Source organism: Neovison vison, chromosome 1, assembly GCF_020171115.1.
Source record: "Neovison vison isolate M4711 chromosome 1, ASM_NN_V1, whole genome shotgun sequence".
Classification (NCBI taxonomy): domain Eukaryota; kingdom Metazoa; phylum Chordata; class Mammalia; order Carnivora; family Mustelidae; genus Neogale; species Neogale vison.
In genome coordinates, this window is record NC_058091.1 from 30,538,125 (window position 1) to 30,560,733 (window position 22,609).

Consider the following 22,609-nt stretch of genomic DNA (forward strand, 5'->3'; position numbering starts at 1 on the left):
TACACTTTATTACCCTTAAATGGAAGGAAATGGTTCTGGGGGAGTGGAGACTTTCTCTGCCATTAAAGGTGGACTTAACTGTCCATCTCTCAGATGGCCCTGACCATTTTCCTATACCAGGAACTTCAGGGAGGATTATTTTCCAGCAAGACCTAGGTTTCAGGAAAGGATATATACTCTACCAAACCAGCCTAGTAGACACTGCTTACAGAGGATGGGGAGGGGGTTTGGGTGGAGAATAATCTGGAGAAAGGGGGAAAAAAGAGCTTTCTAACTTTACCCACATTGCATATTCTCTCCAATAGTATTTTTGTTCTGTTGTCTATAAACTTGGACCTCAATTTTCTGACTATGGCATCCGATTTACTCTGTCTTATAGCTATATATATTTTTAGATTCTATGGTGCAAAGGCCAAAAAAAACCTAAATGGCTAAATGGATGGTCAGATGGCAACCTGACTTTTTTTAAATGTGGGATAATATCTCAACCGTAAGTTTGTAGATATATCATTTTTTTTCTTTTCTTTTCTTTCTTTCTTTTTTTTTCCTTAATGAAGAGGGTTCACTGAAGAGTACAGTACAGATTTATGGAGAATTGAGGTGTTTTTCATTTCTGTTTGTGAAAATGGCCTAAAAAAGTAGAGACAGTTAAGAGCCAGTCTAAGACAAATTATAATTTTGTGATTTGTGATTTTTCTTTTATAGCAATACAGTTTTCATCTAGCAAGTAAATTTGATTGAGAGTATATTGGTTCGGTATGATTTTTTTTGCTGCCCAAGTAAATTTTTTTCTAAGATTTTTATTTATTTGACACACAGAGAGAGGCAGGCAGAGAGAGAGGAGGAAGCAGGCTCCCTGCTGAGCAGAGAGCCTGATGCGGGACTCAATCAGAGGGCCCTGAGATCATGACCTGAGCCGAAGGCAGAGGCTTAACCCACTGAGCCACGCAGGCACCCCAAGTAAATTTTTAAAAGTATATTCTTTTATGAAGAATCTCCTCAGTGTAATATCATATAATATTTGAGAATATTAAATGCATAGTTGGGTGCTTAAGAATTATAAATAGTGATTATTATCTAAGAAAAAAGTGAACAATACTGACAGAAGGCTTAAAAATACATTTTATGTTGTTATTTTACTAAAATTAGATTCAGTCTGGAACATCTTATAATGTTGAATATTAATAGGTCTTGAAGTCCAGTGGCATCTGTAGAAATGAAATTGTTAGTTTACTAATGAATTTTATTTGCATAGTAATAGACTAGCTAGTCTTCCTTAATTTGCTCTACAGAATAGATGTTGCTATATTGGGGCTGTCAATAACAAATGTCAATGCAATTTGGACTGTCATGGAGGTCATAAAATATTTTTCTGTGTGTGATCCTATAATGTATTGAAGAGACATTCTTTATTCTGTCTTAGCAGCCTTTATTGGATTGACTGGGTTTAGCAATTAATTAAGTTGATCTACATTTGTACCATGGGGACCAATTAGAAGGAGTGTAGTTTGGGTTACATCATTCAGATTTTAGTCATGTTTGAGACCATCTTTGACACAGCCTGAAATCAGAGTCCTTGGATTTTTAGAACCTCATCATTATATTATTTTATCATTAAATTAATCATTGCAAGTAGGTAGGCTTCATTCTATGTTCCTTTTTTTTTTTTTACTTATGTGTGTATGTCTTTATGAACTTTTAAAAATTGATGATACTTATAACCTTTTCATACTTACAATTAGCCTGAAATTTTAAAATGGAAATAGTATTCTAGACTTAAAAACTTTACTGAGAATGGTTCATGATTTGGAATCTCTCTATGTAGTTTATTTGCCTCATTAAGGTAAAAGTTCAGTGGGTCAAGTACCCGGTACAGAGACTGCTACACTTTCTTTTAGCATGTGAACTGTATCTGAGTCATCAATCTAGATATTGAACAAAATGACTTTTAAAACTAAACCAAGACATTACTGTCAATATTCATCTAATATTTATTGAATATTTGCGTGTGTTAGACACTGTGCTGAAGACAGAAAAAAGAAGGAGACACTCTGCATTACTGTTGCTTATAATCTGATGAGGGAAACAAAGGTTAATCAAATGATTATACATAAAATGTAAATGTACAGATTTCATAATTAACTTTCACCCACTCATTTTAGCATGTGTTAATGAGTCTCTAACTCTGCCACTCCTTCCATTCCACTGCATGTAAGGAAGAACTGCTCCTGTCTCCTCTTTATTAATTTATTTTTCTATTGACTTAAATTTTTATTTTACTCAATGGGTTATTATCCATTATTGTATTACTTACTTTGATGATCTTATTAGCCCAAATTTGGCACTTGGGAGTCCCTTCAAGCTTGCTTCTTTGCTCTTTTGACATGCTCCAGTCCCAGAACTGGATGTAATAATTTCTGCAGGCCTGGCTCTCTTTTAGTAGAGAATGGTATTTAGAAACTGGTGAAAGTGTTTTATTTTTTTTCTCCCTTTGTATTTTTTTTTTACATTTTTAAAATTAACATGTATTATTAGCCCCAGGGGTACAGGTCTGTGAATCGCCAGGTTTACACACTTCACAGCACTCACCATAGCACATACCCTCCCCAATGTCCATAACCCCGCCACCTTCCCCCTACCCCCCACCCCCCGCAACCCTCAGTTTGTTTTGTGAGATTAAGAGTCTCTTATGGTTTGTCTCCCTCCCGATCCCATCTTGTTTCACTTATTCTTTTCCTAACCCCCAAACCTCCTACGTTGCATCTCCATTTCCTCGTTTCAGGGAGATCATATGATAGTTGTCTTTCTCCAATTGACTTATTTCACTAAGCTTAATACCCTCTAGTTCCATCCACATCATCGTAAATGGCAAGATTTCATTTTTTTATAGCTGCATAGTATTCCGTTGTGTATATATATACCACATCTTCTTTATCCATTCATCTGTTGATGGACATCTAGGTTCTTTCCATAGTTTGGCTCTTGTGGACATTGCTGCTATAAACATTCAGGTGCACGTGCCCCTTCCCATCACTACATTTGTATCTTTAGGGTAAATACCCAGTAGTGTGATTACTGGGTCGTTTAGGGTAGCTCTATTTTCAACTTTCTGAGGAACCTCTATGCTGTTTTCCAGAGTGGTTGCACCAGCTTGCACTCCCACCAACAGTGTAGGAGGGTTCCCCTTTCTCCACATCCTTGCCAGCATGTGTCATTTCCTGACTTGTTAATTTTAGCCATTCTGACTGGTGTGGAAAGTGTTTTATTTTTAAAATGATTATTTTCACTGCTTTCCCAAAATATTGTCCAGAACAATGAAAGAGATGATTTTAGAATTTTCAAACTTTTAACAAAAAAACAGAATGTTGAACAGAAGAGTTTCTCATGAAGTGGTCACTTTCAGGCTCCTCCAGGGTGCTCTGAGGTGCCACAGGACTTGCTGTCATGACATTAAGAGTAGGCAACTGGTGATGTTTAGCTGAGGAAAGCCCAGTCAATAATGGAGATATGATGGAATTTCAAATCTTTAAAGAATTCTTATGTGTGAAAACAAGTGCATTTGTTTTCTTTTGTCTTAGAGAACAATACCGACCTTGGTCCCAGTGAGTGGGTTGTATAGGGATCAGATTTGGGAAGAATATAAGGAAAACCTTTGTGGAACAACTAATAAATGTTTTTACCTACTGAATAGACCCTTTTATGTGCTAGACTCTTTTCTGGGACTTCCTAATTATTTTTTGTTGATCTACACCAGCTTTGTAAGGCAGGTACCATTATCTCCAAATTACAACTAAAAAAACAAAGCACGAAGCACAGGTAAACTTGCTCAAGCTTTTCTACTACATGGATGCTGAATTATGATTCAAACATGGATCTAAAATTCTGTTGGTATTTGAAATAATACTATAATATGTTATATAGGTTAGTTTGGCGTCAGATAAGCATTTTGTCTAGGTTGATAAGAATTTTTTTCTTTTTTTAAATTTTCTTAATTTTATTTATTTATATATTTTAATACAAGTGAGAGCACAAGCAAGGGGAGCAGTAGGCAGAGGAGGCAGCACAGGCAGAGGAAGAAGCAAGCTCCCCACTGAGCAAGGAGCCCCATGTGGGGCTGAATCGCAGGACTCTGGGATCCTGACCTGACCCAAAGGCAGACACTTAACTGACTGAGCCACCCAGGCATCCTGATAGGAATTTTTTCTTAAACAAAAAAATTAGTTTGAATATATCTTAAATTTGTTTAAGTAATTATGAACAAGGAAAAATAATATTCTTGATATGTTTATTTTTATATTTTACAAAAAACTAGAAGAAAAATCTAATAGTTTCTATGCTTAAAACAATTTTAATGTATAAAATTCACTTTCATCAAGAGCATATACATTGTCATTAAGTTACTTAAGTTTATAAATGTAATGATTGTTTTTATTTACTTATTTATTTATTTTTAGTGATTGTTTTAAAAAGAATTCAGCAGTGCCTGGGTACTCAGTCAGTTAATTGTCCAACTCTTGATCTCCGCTCAGATCTTGATCTCAGGATCATGAGTTCAAGTCCTGCATTGCTCTCCACATTGGGCATGGAGCTTATGTTAAAAAAATGAATTCGGATTCCAGATTATTGAATGCATGAATGTATATGGTGCACATATGAATAAGATATAAATTAAGAATTTATAGAAAGTTTATTCAAGCATTTCTTGGATAACATAAACTGTATTACCTCTAAAAGATATACATACGTTTAATGTCTTAAGGAAACATTGTTAATTAAAAAGTTTATAGTAAAGGGAAAAAAACATTCAAAATATTTACCATTTTGAAATTCTAAAAACACTTTTTTCTCTGCAAGTTTGTGGTCTTAATATTTTAGAGGCTTTGCTGACTAGAACTGTCTTATGCTTCTAAGTATATTATACAATGCCCTGATGTATGGTGAACTGATTGTAAGATTATTTTCTTTGCAGTGGACTTAGCTAGAAAAATGATGTGTATTTTTGGTGTCATGGTGTATAGTGTACACTAAGTCCTCCAAGTTTGTTTTCATTATACTGTACATTTTGATAACAAGTATCTTTTAGGGTTTAGAAAATGTGAAGTATCATAGATTTCTTTTAACCCAAATATAGCACTTAAAGCTCCCTACCAACTCAAACAAAGAAACTGATAAATATTAAAACTTATTCCTTTAAAGAAATTTGCAAAGAATATATTTCACTTTTAGGGTAATGCCTTAAATATAATTCAGTAATGATAACCTGAATCTATTTATCACTTAAAAGCTTAGGTTTCTTGAGAAGAACTGCAGATTCTCAGCATGAGAGTCCAGAGGTGGCTGTGAATTGCCAAGTGTAGATCTAATTACACAGCTTGGAGCTGCGGAACCAGTTCTCTCTACTCCAGATTACTTTTCTTGGTGTATTTGCATAATTTAATGCATGAAGACTAGTCAGTGAATTATACAGTTTTCTGATATAGGTAGGACAAGGTAAATTAACCCTGTCTCAGGTAGTTTGTATTTTTATGGTCTATCTGATAAACATTTAACCACATCATTTTAAACTAAAAAACTATGCGTTAGTAAATTAGTTGGTTGCCAGGAATATCTGATAATAAATGCTAGTTGTTACACCCATGATTATTAAAATAGATGATTTTAAATTTTATTATTTTAGCCCTATTTTCAGAGCTAAACTATTACTTTTAGTAATAATAGTTTTGTGGATGTAATCCAGGTAGAGTAGTGTCAGATTTTCTACCATTATTAAACGTAAGAGTACTTTCTTTATTCCTGTCCATCAGTAGGACATTGTTTTGCTTAATGAATTTGATTAATTTGATTTATTGCAAATACAGGTAGCTTTGATTTGGGAACTATCTTTGACTTCAGAGTCCAGAATTTTTTTTAAGATGCTCTCAGAATAGCTCATTTTATAAGTTGTTTCTTTTTTAAATCACAAATTTTGAACTTTGCAATGGCCTTAAACACATATACACATATAGCTATACAACAGTATTAGAAGACTAATCAGTAGCAATTTTGGTTTATTAAATATCAGTAAAATGTTTTCTAATACATTTTTTAAAACAATACAGGAAAATTGACTATCTAGTTGGAAAATTTGAAAGTTAACTTGATACCCCATATCCCCATAAATGTATCAGTGAAAGTATTAACTCAGCCTGCATACTATTATAACTTTTAAACTTTTAAATTCAAATTTCTGTTCATATTTAAAAAAATAAATATTTTCAGTGAAAACTGATCATTTTTAACATCAGAATTTCAGCTCTCATTTATTGAGTACCTACTGATTGAATGATAGTTTGGAGAGTGAGACAGGGGATGACAAGGAGACCTCAAAATGAGTAAGATGTAAACTTGCCTTTAGGCAACACCCAAGGAGGAAATATAACTTGATGCAAAGAAAGTAGGCTTTCAAATGAGGCTAATTCCCTATTCTGCTCTTGAATGAGTAGCAAATTATTAAAACTCTGAACTTTAGTTTTCTTATCTGTAAAATACTAATAGTATTACCTATCTAATAGTGTTGTTAATAGTGAGATAGAGAACTGTGCGTGGCACCTAGTACTGGGCCTAGCACATAATAAGCATTTAATAAATAATGCCTTTTATTGTTAGTCGTAGTAGTTATTAACGTCAAGGTGGAAACCTATGTATATGCTGAGATTACACAAGGCACAAGTATGAGCAAAGTGCTGTGGGAATGATTAATTTCCCTAGAGAAAATGGAGAATAACCATTAGAACAGGATTTAAAGGTTTGTAGAATTTCCATGAGAGAATTGGCAGGAGACCTAAGTAAAATAAAACATGAGCAAATGCATGGAGGTTTTGAACAATAGGAAGAAGAATTGAGTGAGATGACGCCCAAAGACCAATAATGAGGATACTTGAAATGTTAGGATCTTTAAATCAAGTAGTTTGCTAACTTTAAGAAAGGACTCCAATTAATTTTTGAATTATGCTTTTTATTTCTTTTCCCTTTTATTTTTGTTGTTCTTATTGTTGCTATTTCCTCCCATAGTTGTCCATGTAATAAATAGCAGCTTCTGTGTTCCCCATCTTCTCAGACTCTAATCTTTCGCCATAGTAACTAAACAGAAGCTCCAAAAGCACAGGGAACAGTGCTGGACCTGCCCACTCATTATGTCCCCAGTGCCTGTCATGTAAATGCTGGATGATGGCGGACTTGTAGAGGAGCTATGTCAAGCATAAAAGTAGCTAAAAATAAAAGGTAGTCAGTGATTAATGCTTAAGGGAAGGAGCACATGATTTTGTTAGATGCTCAAAAGAATAATTCTATATGGAAGCATCAGGGAAATCTTTATTGTATTAATTTAACCATATTACTAATGTGGTTACTAATCCATCTCCCCCATGTAGGTAAAAGGGCTTCTTTTCTTTTTTCCTAATGAAATTTTATGAACTTGTACTAACTTTTCAAGCAGTTCAGTGGCTACAAAGCTATATTTTAAAATGTTTAAATCAGATTTCCCTTTTGTAAGATCTGTCTCTAATAATCATACTGACTCTCAGGGGTACCTCAGTACTCTCTTAATCATCTTGACTCCTCATAAAAAGCACCCCCTTTTTTAAGTTAACCTCACCGTTTAAAATTTTTTCCTGTTGATTGTCCTTTCAATTTACAATGATAAAATCATTCTTTCTGCTGCTTTCTTTTATACTTCCTTGAGTCATTTTTTTTTTCCATAATGATAGCCTTCTCTCTATTCAGTTTAAAATCTCTAACATAAAAATGATTTCTCAAGTATCACCTTTAGTGGTATCATTTTTTTCTGAGTCTTGAATGAATTCTATCTCAACACACATTTTATAATGAGGATTGTTATTTGCTTTTCCAGATATTACTACTCCTGTGTCCATTTCTGTCAAAAATGTGTATTTACCACCCTGTGGATTTGCTCTCTTCTCTGTACCTTTGACCTCTGTATACTTTCCCTTGAAATGCTATTTATTTTCTTCTATGAGAACTTTTCTCTTTTCTTCTTAAAGCATTTCCAGGTACGTTGAAACAAGATAAATTTGTCACTTAGATCAAAAGTTCCACCATCACCCTTATAAGTACATTGTCAAATATGTTTTAAGTTTTTACTTTGATACTGTAAATTACCTAGCAATAAAATAATCATGTCAAATTCACTAGTATAGTAGTGCATTATAAAAAGTTTTTATAACCTCATTGTCATCATTATTTTTTCTGTTCATTATAATTTATGTATTTCATTGTAAAACTATTAGGGCTTATTTCAGTGGCTAAGACAAACAATACAAGAAATACAAAGGAAACTTCTTTTTATCCTCTCCTACTCCCATTTTGTGAGGCATTTTATTTGGTGGGTGTCCATCCATATCTCGAATTTTAAACACACACATCCTTTACATATATACTCAGAATAATACTATGGAAATTATTCTTCAGCTTGATTTTTTTGCACTTAACACCATATTGTGGGTATCTTTCTAGATATCCATTTTTGAGAGCAAAATCCAGTGCTGTCTGTGCCAACTATTGGAGTACCAGAGCCACACAGTGCTTGTGAAGTTCAGCACATTTTCAGATGTTTATGACTATTTTTTACTCGCTTATCTATAAATTTGTTCAAAGCCACAGAGAAAAATGCTGATAGAGTTAAAGAAAAATTAACTGTTCCCATACTATACAAGGTACCATAAACAAAGTCGAAGGATAAAGTATAGGCTGGAACAAAATGTTTGCAATATAGAAAAAGACAAAGCATATTATCTTCCATCTACAAAGAACACCTACAAATTGGTAAGAAAAAAAAAACTCCAGTAACAAAACAGACAGTGTTCAGAATAAGGAAATAGTTAAATGAATAGTCATATATAATTGACCTAACAATTTCACTTCTATGAAATTATCCAACAAATATATTCACAAACGTGGAATAAATCTTGTGAACATTTATTTATTACATCATTGCTTTAAATAATGAGAGATTGGAAACAACATAAATGTACTGGCTAAATTAAGGCATTCTAAGTAATGGAATACTATGCAAATATAAAAAATAAATGAAGAAACTGTACTGATGTGAAAAGATCTTCAAGTAGTTTGTCTTCAGCTGGCCAGCATTGTCAGGCCTAAAATGAGAATTCTGTACTTACTTGTAATGTCCCACTACAGATGTCTTCTGATTACACAGCATGCAGAATCAAAGCTTTTAAAATTGCATTTACCTGATAACATAGATGTAGTAATATGACCACAGCAATAAAAACTATTTTGTGCTTATGAGCTTTTGTGATATACAAGATATTTGAAATACATCTGTAGTGGCACTCCCCATTCAAACTATATAGAACATAGAAAATGATTTGCCTGTGTTCTCCTTCCTCCCAAGGATACCAGAATGTTCTAAATGGGGCACAGGGAAGGTTTGGCTTGTTGCAGGCTCTCAAATGTTAACGTAACAGGTATCAGAACCACCAGGGGGGACTCATTGAACCAGATTGCTAAGCCCTCTTCTTCCGAGTCACTGACTCAGATCTGGTGTTGGACCCTTAGTTTGTAGTTCTCACACGTTCCCAGGGGATGCTGATGCTGCTAGTCTGGAGACCACGCAGATTTAGAATCACTCTTTGTTTAGGTCATTAGAGTTAATTCTCTTGAGGAACCTGGGTTAAGAAAGTTGGAAAGAATTGAGAGCAAGACGCCTAACAGGACAGTGAGTGAAAGCATTAACCACTAGGATATGAAACTCCTCACCCTCAGGCCTTATTCTTTAACCAGTACGAGAGTGAATACCTTATTTCAAAGAACATCATTCTGATCCCGGAGTCCCGGGATCGAGGCCCACATCGGGCTCCCAGCTCCAATGGGAGTCTGCTTCTCCCTTGACCTACTCCTCCCTCATGCTCTCTCTCACTGTCTCTCTCTCAAATGAATAAATAAAATTATTTTTAAAAAAAAGAAGAAGAAGAATGTCATTCCTTAGCAGCATTTTCTGTGGAACATCTATCTGCCATTTTGTCTATGTTTTTCAGATATTTCTTTTCAGTCTTCCTTCTTAGTGGAAATTTCTAGGGAAGAGTCTTTGATTCAGCGTTTCACTTAATCCTTGCCCTCCTCCCTCCTGTTTTCAAATAATCTCAGGCTTAAATATTCCTTTAATTTTCTTTTTACTTCTCATTCATTTTGCACAGCACCTTTACAAAAGGTGTTAAAGGATAAGTGGCCTTTTAAATTATTTCATGTGGTGTCAGATATGTGCACATTTGAATCAATGGGGAATAAATATGTAGGTGTCAGTTTATAGCAGTCATTTACTGGTCTCACAGTTTAGTCTTTTAGGCCAAATGCATTTTATTGTTTATTCCCCTTACAGTGGTGCTGATACTTAACACTTCTGACAGGTTTTCAAAGTTGCTGTACAAAGAGTGTTAACATCTCCTTAGAACTTGTTAGAAATACAAAGTCTTGGGCACCTGGGGGGCTCAGTCAGCTGAGCAACTGCCTTCAGCTGGGGTCCTGATTTCAGGGTTCTGGAATCAAGCCCCACATCTGCACCTGGATTCTGTGCTCAGCAAGGAGCCTTCTTCTCCCTTTGCCTCCCCACCCCCCACCCGGGCTCTCTCTCTCTCCCAAATAAATAAACAAATCTTAAAAAAAAAAAAAGAAAGAAAGAAAGAAAAAGAAATGCAAAGTCTTGTCTTGCCTCAAACCTACTTACTCTGAGAGGGTGATGGAGGAAAGGAGCAGCAATTGTGTTTTTAGATGATTTTGAAGTGCTCTAAAGTTTCAGAGTTACGATTTTACTAAATGCAATATTTTCATTTCCATTATGTACTTCAAACTTTATATTAAACTTGTGACTCTAAAACCTATTTGTGGAGTGAGGGAAATAAGAATCGGAGAAATGAAATAGTTTGTCCTAAATCCCTCCTCTTTAATAACATTTCTTTTCTTTTTTTTTTTTTTTTCTTAATTTTATTTGTTCACTTGAGAGAGACAGAGATAGAGAGAGCAAGAATGGGGAGGTGAGGGAGAAGCAGGCTCCCCACTGAGCAGGGAACCCAATGCAGGGCTGAATCCCACGACTCTGGGATCATGACATGAGCTGAAGGCAGACACTTAACTGACTGAGCCAGCCAGATGCCCCTAATAACGTTTCAAAGTAGAATTTTTGGTATTTTTCAAATATGTCCTTCCCTCTGAATACATTGAAAACAATATGAGTTACTTAAACCTTCTCGTTTTTAGAATCATTGTTCTCTCGGCTTTCACTCTTTCATTACCTTTAATCAGCATCTCATGTAAGGTACACTGTCTTTGGCACATCAAATAACAGGACCAAAATGCAAATTCACATACTCCCTCTCCTATCCCAGGACTGATTTAATTATATATTCTTAAACTAAATGGCTTTTTAAACTAAAAACAATATATACAATATTTTAAATGCATTAATCTAACAAACCTCAAGTAAAATTATAAACAGTTTCATAAGACTATTAAAATTTACCAATGTTGTTGACTTGAATCTGTTATAATCTTATTTTAATGACCTATGCCTATTTAACTGCTGTTCAGTTACCAGTAGTGTTTCTAAGATTGATTTGTAGTTATTTATGCCAAATAAAACAGTGCTGTCCTCTCTGTTAGTTATAATTTTATATGTCTATTAAAATTAATTAACCAAATTAACAAACCATAAAATCAAGTATGTTATAGAGACCCAAAACCTTGTAATGGCTTCTGTTGGAGCCTCTAAACAGAAAATTCTTAATAAGAAAAAGAGCTTATTTTACTGAACAAGAAGTGATGGATCATTTAATAAAAAGAAATTGCTATTTTAAGTTGTAACTAATATTTCTCTGGGCTCCAGTAGAAAATAATTTGCAAAATGATAAGTTGACAAGTCATACTGAAATAATTAATGAAGATTTAGGGTCATATTTTATTTTCCCTTATGTTCTTTGTATCAACAGGATTTACATAATGTGGCATTTGAATTATGGAGAATAGAAATCTGGTTGCATTATAAAAACCCATCTGGGAAATGATCTTGGGGCTATACTGATTATATGAAATACCTTCATATTCCCTGATATTTATTATATATATATACACATATATATGTAAATATGTATATGTAAATAAAAATACGTTATTAAGGAGTTTTTAAAATCATCTCTTTAGTAGCAGTTTTGTTTATGTTTCCTTTGTTTAACCTTAGGAGAAGAAAACTAAGTTGGTGGTAATTATTAGCTAATTTCACACAGTAGTTATCTCAAAAATTGTTAATAATTCAAAATTTAGGTCCCACCCCTAAATATTCTTAGTTGGTTTTAGGGAAGGACCCAGAAGTCTATTTTAATGACCCCAGCACTGATTCCCATGAAGAGGTTCCTGGATCTCAGTATGAAAAACTTTGAAAGAGAATGTACTTCTTCAAGCTAACACACTCAATTTATGAAGAATAAGTATTTTATTGTATTTTTTTATTTTAAATATTTTTTATTTTTATGTTAAGTTAGCCACCATACAGTACATCACTAGTTTTTGATGTAGTGTTCAATGATTCATTGTTGCATATAACACCCAGCGCTCATTACAACATCCTTTCAATACTACTGTAGGCTCCTCCATCCAGCCTGCACCTGCTTCTATAGGAGATCGGGCTGATGACTAGTGATTCTTCCTCGCCAGCAGGAGCAGACCCATTCAGAGCCTTGGACTGTATTTCTCACTCTATCTGTGGTGCTCAGCGCATAGTTTGGAACTCAGTAGGGACTGTGTAAATACAGCACAGTGGATGATTGAAGGCGACCCACCAGCTTCATGGTTCGCATTCCTGTGTTATCCATGCTCCCTGTGTAGTTTTTTCTCCTTCCTTAAATTGTACATGTCTTTTATAGAAGGGTCCAGGTCTTCTGCATTTTCATATTTCCTCTTTCAACAGTACTTTACACATCCATAGCTAGAAAATACTAAGCAAGTGAAAAATATTTTGTGCTTATTTAGTACATCATAGTAGATTGTCATCTCCTTGAGGGCAGAAATGTTGCCTCTCTCTTTTGCAGAATTCTTGGGGCTTGGTAATGATTCTCAGAATTCTCAGAAACATTTGAAAGAGTGGATAAATATAAATAATTTCATTTTAATTTAGATTTTCTTAAAATTTATCATTAGGGGTTAGTGAGGCTCTGTGTGTAATAAAACTTAATTTTACATAAAAGAAAAAAGTCTGCCTTAATTTTCTAAGAAGAAACTCACTGTTGAAGTACCCTTACTTTTTATGAGACAGGGTGATATAACGTGAGAGATTCTGAACTGGTGAAGCTTTAGCAGAGCATTATAGCTAGCAGAATTCTTCTATCTAACTTTGTATTAAACAGTTTATGTCAATAATGATGAAAATATTACAGTGAGCTTCAGTGACCACTGAAGCTCAGGAGTCATGGGGTGACTCCTGACACCCCATGAGATGAAGATGTTTCTCCAGAAAGACTCCTGAAGCTCAGGAGTCATGGGGTGACTCCTGACACCCCATGAGATAAAGATGTTTCCCCAGAAAGCTAGAGAACCTATCAAAATCAGATTTGGGTTTTTTTTTTTTAGTTGAAAATAAGGAAAACAGAAGAATTTTCCAAGTAATCATGAAGCTTACTGAAATAATTGTTATTCATATATTCTTAGGGATACTCTGATGATCATATTTCTTTTCAAAACACATTAGTATCAACAAATCAGTTAGAGATCTAACCAAGTATGAAAGCTTACACTTTCTATCCTTGATGGCTGTGATTAACTAATGTTAAATCTCTCTAGATGACTTGTAATGCTTATTTTATTGTCTCTAAATGCTTTGGGAGTTTTTCATTGAGGAATTTTGGTCTTCTCCAGATTATCTACTCTCTTTGACTTTGAACACTTTCTAAAAGAATAATTAGTAATTTAAGCATTCCAGTTTCTTGAATGTTTATACTCTGTGATTTTACTGTCCTCTGGATTATAATTGACATCCCGTACGTGGAACAGTTTTTTGGGCAAGTTTATGGGCGTGAGATTACGGTGAGTAAATTATGCAGTGTGTGCTCTAGATGCGTGTCACTCCATCTCCTTTTTAGTCAACTCCCAGGACTCCCTCCCCGTTTCACCTTTGTTCAAAGTGTTTCAAATGTTTCAAAGTGATCTTCTCTTTTACTTAGGTCAGCTAGCATGAGCCTATCATTTCCTTGACTAAAACCATCAGTGGCGCTTTTTTCTAAATGTGTACCACGGAAATAACACCAATGTTTTAGCTTCTGGGAAAACATAATTAACAGATAAATATGGAGAGAGGTTGAGAGAGAGGCAAGATTTAGGACCTCCATGTTGCTGAGGCCTCAGGGGAATACTATGGTAACCAGAGAGTTTTAGATCTCTCGATTTTGTTGCAAACTGGGGCTAGAACTTGTCTTTAGGTCACCCACACTGCTGATTGTCCTTAGTTTGTTCAGTATCCGATTTTGACTACAATGCCAAATTACCTAGAGGTGCTTTATTCACGTCAGATAAAGTTGAAAAAGATCGGTTGTCCATATAAAAGAGTAAAATTAGTGTATTAGAGTAATGGCACTTTGGGAAGGCTGGGGTTGAGCTGAATGGGGGTGGGGTGGGGGATTTGGAAGCCAAAGAAGACACAGAGGAGAAGGCAGCACTGATGGGCATCAAATTCTGAGTGCTGCTCACTCTGATTTCATTCGCTTCAGTTGCATTGACATTCTGACTGTCCCTGAAAATGCTTTTTTCCACTTGTCCTTGACAAAGCGTCCAGATACGTGACTTACCTGTAATTCAGATTTCCACAGTCACTTTGTGAGTAATTCCACAGGAAGGTCAAAAAAAAAACAACAGCAGAAAATTCCAAATGCCCCTCTAGAAGAATTTTCATCTCCAACAGTTCCCGAAACTCTATTTTTTAAATGGTTGTTCTTGACATGATTTTGTCCAAGGAAGAGTGTTTTTATTGTTTTCAATTTCTTTAAACATCTTTATGATACTGGAAATTTCATTGACAGTGGAGAAATAAGACTCTCATATATTTTTATACTCTGTCCCCATAATATATGATTGCACTCATGAATCATGTCTTCAAAAGAGAAAAACACAAATTAAACTCAACATTTTATATAATACATTAATTTCAGTTCTGATTTCTGCCAATTTATAGGTTAAGAGTATATAAAGCCATGTTATTGAATTTTATTTAACTTGCCTTTATCCTATATATACTTTGTTCTAAAATAAGGAAATGTTGGGGAATTCATAAACTGGGGGTTGTATTTTGGAAAATTAATGGTTGTATATATATATGGTGATTTTCAGACTAGTATTAAGCGTTTAATGAATTTTAGTATTAAATAAACTGCTTATCTTTCTTTCAGGTGATGGTGTTTGTACATGCTCGAAACGCCACTGTAAGAACAGCTATGTCTCTAATAGAAAGAGCAAAAAATAGTGGTCAGATTTCCTGCTTTTTACCTACACAAGGACCTGAATATGGACATGCAGAAAAGCAGGTAGGAAACAAATGACTGCAAGATATAAGTACTAAAGCATTTAATGTGGCAGATAATACAGATATTTTATATATGACAGATATATGATCTCTAGTTTCCAAGGACTTAATTTTACATTTTTATCATGTTATGATCTTTATTTTTTTTATTTAATGATCTTCCAAAGAATTCCAGTGCATGAGGTGTTCGATTACCACGTCTATCAATATGGTTAGAATTGTGTTTATCCTACTCATTAAAATATAGTTAAAACATAAAATACAGTTAAATTCCATAAAATATGTTAACATTGAATAGGGTTATTAGACTCTTAAAAAACTAATAGTTAATATTTTTAATTTCTCAGTTTTAATTTCTAAGGTCGATATAGACAGATTAAAGCAGCATAAATAAAAGTTCTTCTCAAGAATGTGAAAGTGTAGGGGCACCTGACTGACTGTCAGTGGACAATGTGATTCTTAATCTTGGGGTTATAACTTTGGGTATAGTGATTACTTAAAAATAAGACCTTTAAACAAAACAAAACAAAACAAAAAAAAACCCGGGAGTTTGATAACCTTGCTACACAACATATACTTAAAGGATCTTAAAAGCCTGGGTCACCTTTACAAATGCAGAACCACAGGCCCATACCAGATTTACCAAATCATAATCTGCACTTTGCCTCCATCCCTAGGTGAATTACTGCACATTACAGTTTGAGAAGCACTTCCCCAAATAATTTGAGGATTGATAGCATCCTAAGATTTACAGAAGGTTTTCTTTAATTATGTGAGATAATGATTTAGGTCAAGAATAGGTAGACCACAGCCTGAAGGCCAAAGGTTGCTACCTGTTTTTGTAATTAAGGTTTTATTAGAAAACAGCCAGACTCCTTTGTCAGTGGCTGCTTTTTTGTTTTTGCAGCACGAGGGAAGAATGCGCAATTGCTACAAGGACTGTGTGGTCCACTAGTAAGCCTTAAATACTATATGGCCCTTCACAGAAAATGTTTGTCCTGATTTAAAGCAATGAAAATACATTTTCAAATGAAAAAGTCAGTGGGCATAAAATGATAGTAACTTCAAAGTATTTTATATGCATGAGATTTAACTGATTTTACTGAACAGCTGCTTGCTGTCAGACATTGTGCTATACGCATTCACATTTATCATCTTGGTAAAATGCATTTAATTGTTTTGACTTCACATTTGACTCCACTATGAATTTTACCATTTTGTATTGACATTTTAAATTCTAAATATGATTAATGTGATGTCAGTTGTTTTGAACATGAGATTCTTTCAATTTAGAACTATAAAAATTGTTCATTTTCTTCATTTTTCCCCACTTTATAAAATCTCTATTACATAACACTTATTAAACAGCTTTGTAGTCTTCCAGTTATTTATTAACTGGAATTTATGAGGGCCTTTAAAAAGTCAGGTTGGCATTCATAAGTCTTCTTTCACTTCTTAGGAAATATAAAGCAACTCCATTGTGTTTAAAAGCCAAGCCTTGAGAGCCACCTTGTGGATTTCTGGTTACTTCATACTTCTCAATTCTGAAAGCTATTGCTTATTCCAAATGATGCAGGTTTATTATTTAATTCCTATAATAATAGGGTTTAACATTTATCAGGAGTTTACTGGTGCCTGGCATTGCTTTCATTGCTTTATACATAAACTCATTCTGTCTCACAGAACCTTTGATATAGGTTTGTACTGTTATTATCCCTTGTTATGGTATATGTATAAGTAATTCAAATACAGCTTGGAATAAAGCATATAGAAATAACTTACATAGAGACATTTTCAAATGACATTTATTTAAGGCATTGTCACCAGATCCATAGATCACTATGGGTAAAAAAAGAGAGGGAGAAAGAGAGAGACATGGAGGAATGGAACATTTTAATACAGCTAAGTAGACTTGGAAGTCCGAAGTCTTTTTTATTACACCTTTTTAAAAATATTTTTATTATATTTGATTTTTATCCAGTCTGCCTATTGTTATTGGATTTTTTCAAACAAGAATGGCATTCCCAAACAGTTATTAATAAGTACATGTTTTCAAGGAACATTGTCCTATTCGCTATTATATTCCCAGACTTTCATATAATATTTGGCTGATAGTAAGTACCCCCCAAATTACTTTATTTCCCCTTTGTTCCTCTGAGACAAACATTATGAGATGGCCTCACTTTAATTTTCTCATTTGATCTCCACCACTGTTCTGTCCCTTAGAGATTCTTATCCCTATTTTATAGATAAGGAAACTGAAATGAGAGAATAATTTTCTCAGAGAAGGCCACGTACCAAGTAGTAGAGCCATGATTTGAATCAGTCTGTCTCCAAAGCCTGCCCTATTTACCACGCTCTATCCTAAATGTTCAAAACCAAATCTGATCTGGGCTTTCTAAAGCTTTCAGGGCTTTGAGTCTTTTTGTTTCTTTTTTGGTTTTTGTTTCTAATAAAATGGAAGAACATTTCTTCAGCCTAACCATATCCCTCGTTGCTGCTGAAGAGAGATTCAAAAAACCTGTCCCCTCCATGGTAGATATGATTCTGTACCAAAAGATAAGGGAATCTTTCTGAATGTTTTATTGAAGCTCCAAAATTGTAGATTGTTCTCCTAGTGTTAGTTGTATGCTTCTTATTTAAGTTCCTTTTGAACTTCGATGGTATTAACATTCTAGCAGTTCTGAAGAGCTATTATCATGATGGTAGGAGATATTCCTTACCATGTTTTTGAAAAATGGGAAATTAAGTACTCAAAACATTAAAATGAAATTAGAAGGTAAATTTGCTATGGTAGTACATAGAAATTTAGCCTCATGACTCCTGTTAATGGAAATAAAGCTAAATCCCTACCGGGCCTCACTAGCACTTTACCCCTAAGTGTGTAATGTGTAATGTAACCATCTCAATTCCTGATTCACCAATTATGGTTCTTAAAAGCATTTCTTCACAGTTTTATTCAACACTTTACTTTATTTGTATAAATAATAAGTAAAACTCCATTGAGGAAATTCTTTTCTTTCTGTGTGTGTGTGTGTGTGAGAGAGAGAGAGAGAGAGAAGTCTATTTCTCTGCCTTAGCCACAGCCAAAAATGAATCTTTTCTTCCCAGTAAGTAACAATATATTTTAGGACTCCTCATATCATTCCCATTTTTCCATTTTCAATGAAAAATTTATCCCCCTTTTGAAAACTAGCTATATTTCCAAAGTGTCCACTGAAATAAGAAAATAGGGGAAAGAAAATGAAGTACCCCAAGAGTAGCTTAAGCTATAGAGATGGATCTTGCAGTTCTCCATGGGGAAGGGAGTATCTTAGGAATTCCAAATGAGGCCCAAAGCAAGAGGGCACATTAACAAAAAGCTCTAGTTATATTTCACCTCTAGAAGTCCTGTTGTCTTAAACACCTAAATATTTCTGAAACTTAATTTCTGTTCTATCAAATGAAATAATAATAGGGTAAATAATACATATTCTAATAGTTAACTATGAGAAACAATAGAATAATATATGAAATTATTTTGGAAAATGAACAATGATAAATCGTATCATATTTTATGGAAATCTACTTTTAGAAAATGTACATTAATAATTAAATTTTAACATGGTTAAAGGATAATGAACAATATGAATAAGCTTTCCTAATTTGCCCTGCATATATTTTTCTCTCCTGCATGAAGTTATTTTCCTAAGAAACCACTATTTTCTGTAAGATAGAGAATACCTTAAAGGAAAAGTAGTAGCAGCTTACATTTATAGCAATATGTCATTAGGGATGCAGGTATTTTCATTATTAAGCTATTAGTTTCAGTTATGATTTAATTTCAAGTTGAATGAATATTTCAATTAGAATCTTCAGATTCTGTTTCACTTATAATCTTAGTCAAATAAATTCTTTCCTTTAGGGACAAGTTTTTAACAGGTTTTAAATATTCTAGTAATGGGATGGGTATTTCCACTCACTCCTGGATAGTATTTCTCCCGATTTATGGGTACTGATATGTGGTTTGATTTTCTTACAATTAGAGATATTAAAATTTTTTCTTATAGGTAGAAATGGTCTGTCATGCAATAAGCCTTATGAATATAGTTATTCAAAATATCTACTAAAGGAGAACTCTATAAATAGTCCAGTAATCGTATGTTCCCTCAAGCTACCGTAAAGAATCATTTTTTGACATTTTTATTATTATCTAGATCTCCCAATGATTTCATTGTTTTTTTCATAGGTCAGCTTTAGCCTTTATCTAAATTAAAGGAATTTGACTTTGATTTAAGTTATCAGATACTTAATAGCTTTATTTATTTCTACTCTAGCAGTTTAATAGTCAGTATAGCCAAATAAAATTAGAATTTTCCCTTCCTGGTTAGCCAGGAAGAAAGCCAAAGAAAATAGCAGGTGCCAAATAGACCCCTTTCTTTTATTTTTTATTTTAAATGTATGCAAAATGTTTGTTTGATCAGAGTTTATTCTTTCCTTAGCCATATCAACCTCCTTTCTTTTTGGAGGTTAATATAATAATTGTACTCTTGTAGAATTGTTATAACCACATAGAAAGAATGTCAAAAACGTATTAAAATTTTAAATAAAATGAAATAAAATTAATACAAAATAGAACTGAATGTTTAATTGTATTTTTGGAGACATGACTTTTCTGTTTTCAAAGGGAAGTAGGCCCTTGTAGAATAAAGGCTTTGGATCCAGGCAAACCTGGATATTTATCTGGACTCAGGCATGGCAACATAGCCTTTTTTAATTTCCTTGAACTAGTTTCATCATAAACAAAGTGGCAGTGATACCTATATCTTAAGATTTTTGTAATAAGTTAGGTAACATGTCTTGGCCTGATACACAGTGGACACTCTATAAATGGTTACATATGTACTTTGAAGGGAAAGAAGATGACAAATTTAAAGAATAACAGATGTAAAAATATTTAAATTTGATGCTGTTCATCAACAAAAAATAATACATTGAATCTCAAAAGGCAGTGACAGGTTGGGGGAAATATTAGTAACTATAGCTTTATATGTATCAGTATCTACATTTTTATATGTGTATCTACATCTTTGTGTACTTACTAAGTTTAATAACTAAAACATGAAGTTTTCAGTAAGTAAATGAGCAAAGAGAAGAAAAATAGTAAACTGGAATAAAAAAATAATGAATAAAATTGTACAAATTAATGGATTCTATATTCTTTAACCTAATGAATCTTTAAAAACTGAAAATGATAATGTCTATTTCTAAAGATGATTCGGGGATTTGGTGCATTTCCTGTGGCAATGAATGGTTCAATCCTTTAAAAAAAATTTTTTTTGATAATATATGTTAAGAGCTACACTTTCTTCCAGATCCTTTAACCATGAAATTCTAAACCTGGGAATCTTTCCAAGAACAGATGAAAAAGAAAAGTAATATATACCGAGAGTTTTATTCCAACACATTGTAATGGTAAAAAAAAATGCAGCATAAATATCCAGCAGTAGGGGAATTTTAAAGTATGAACAGCAATTCAATTAAATATTATAACCTATTGAGAGCAGTTATTTTAGAGTATATAATAAGATATCCAGTTCTAAATTAACTGTCAATTTTCATTCAATTGATCAAATTTCTTGTGCCACAGAAAGTAAGTAGCAAAACAAGGTGGTGTTTCTCTACCTTTAAGACACAGACAGTCTCACAGAGGATTTTGAGATACATACATAAGGAAAGTAAAATATGGTAAATAACATAAAAGAACAAATGGTTCACAAAAGAGAAGTAGATTAATTCAAACCAGTGATCTTGTATCTCAAAATGCAGCTACAAAGGTAAAGGGCATTCCAAGGAAAGAAGAAAAGAAACATGAACAAAGGAAACCACGGGATGTATTTGGACAATGAGAGTGTTCTCTTTTCACTGGGATGTGATATGCATGAAAGGCCTGGCATATAGATTTTGGTCAGAATGTGGAGGACCTTAAATCACTTGCTTCAGCACTTGGACTTTATATGCAGTGAGGAGCTATTGAAGATTGTGGAAGAAGAGACAAGTTATATGACCAGAATTCAAGTGCTGAAAAGTAGGACTCTTTTTCTAACACACAGTGGAAAATCCCTTGAGCCAGGTGTTCATTTCAGTCAACTCTAATGTATGGCCAACTTTGAAAATAGAGGAGACGCTTCATAAGAGACACAGATAATGACATTGGAATCTTATTCTTATTTCTTTCATCATCACCTTTAAGTAAATTTTAATTGCAGCAAATTTTGTCCTTATGCTTAAAGATGTATTTTAGAAGCATAGAGTAAAATTTTTATAACAAATGTATGTATCTTTTTAAGGAGCCATGCTGTTTTGGAAACTGTGTTAATTGGAATACTGTTGTTCTCTCATATGAAAATACTTTAAAAGCACTCGAAAGACATGTAGATTAAATAAGTACAGTTATTAAATCCCAAGAGATACAGAGATTTATACTGATAAAATTTAAAGATCAAAACCACATTTCACAGTGTGATTTTTTTAAACATTATTTCAGCTTTTATGGCCAAATGGATATAATGGATATAAAGAATGCAATTTTAGAAGAGATTTCTCTTTTGCTAATTAAGGTGCTGTCTCTGGAATAGTAAATTCTTTCTCTATAATTGGATTGTAGTAATATCAAGGTTACCTATGTTACCCTCTTTCAAGGGGTATAACATGGACAGAGCACCTGGTATTCCTTTCTCCTAAGTTAAAATGAATAATTAGCGCAGCCAGAACGACACATGAAAATTGGTTGGGGGGAATTAGGTTAGTCTATGAATTGATTATATACCCATAAGCCTCAAACCATTTTTAGTGATGATCACTCAGTGAATATTTACTGAATGTAAACTAGTTACCAGTCACTCTGGTAGATCTCTAGATAACAACAAGGAACCTCTGCTGTCAGCCTGTTTGGAGTGGATTGAAGAAGACATGTATCAGTCAAGATACAGTGAAGGCAACAAACCACTCTAGGTACATTTTAAATAGAGAAGAATCTTATACAAGAAATTAGGC

General features: G+C 33.7%; 1 protein-coding gene across 1 annotated transcript in view; it reads left to right on the top strand.

Moving 5' to 3' along the window:
• Positions 1-22,609, top strand: part of ASCC3 (activating signal cointegrator 1 complex subunit 3) — a 343,681-nt gene that overhangs the window by 163,286 nt on the left and 157,786 nt on the right. Inside the window, exon 14 of the mRNA XM_044245000.1 lies at positions 15,441-15,575. Coding sequence (XP_044100935.1) covers positions 15,441-15,575 — 135 coding nt within the window. The remainder of the gene's footprint in view (positions 1-15,440; positions 15,576-22,609) is intronic.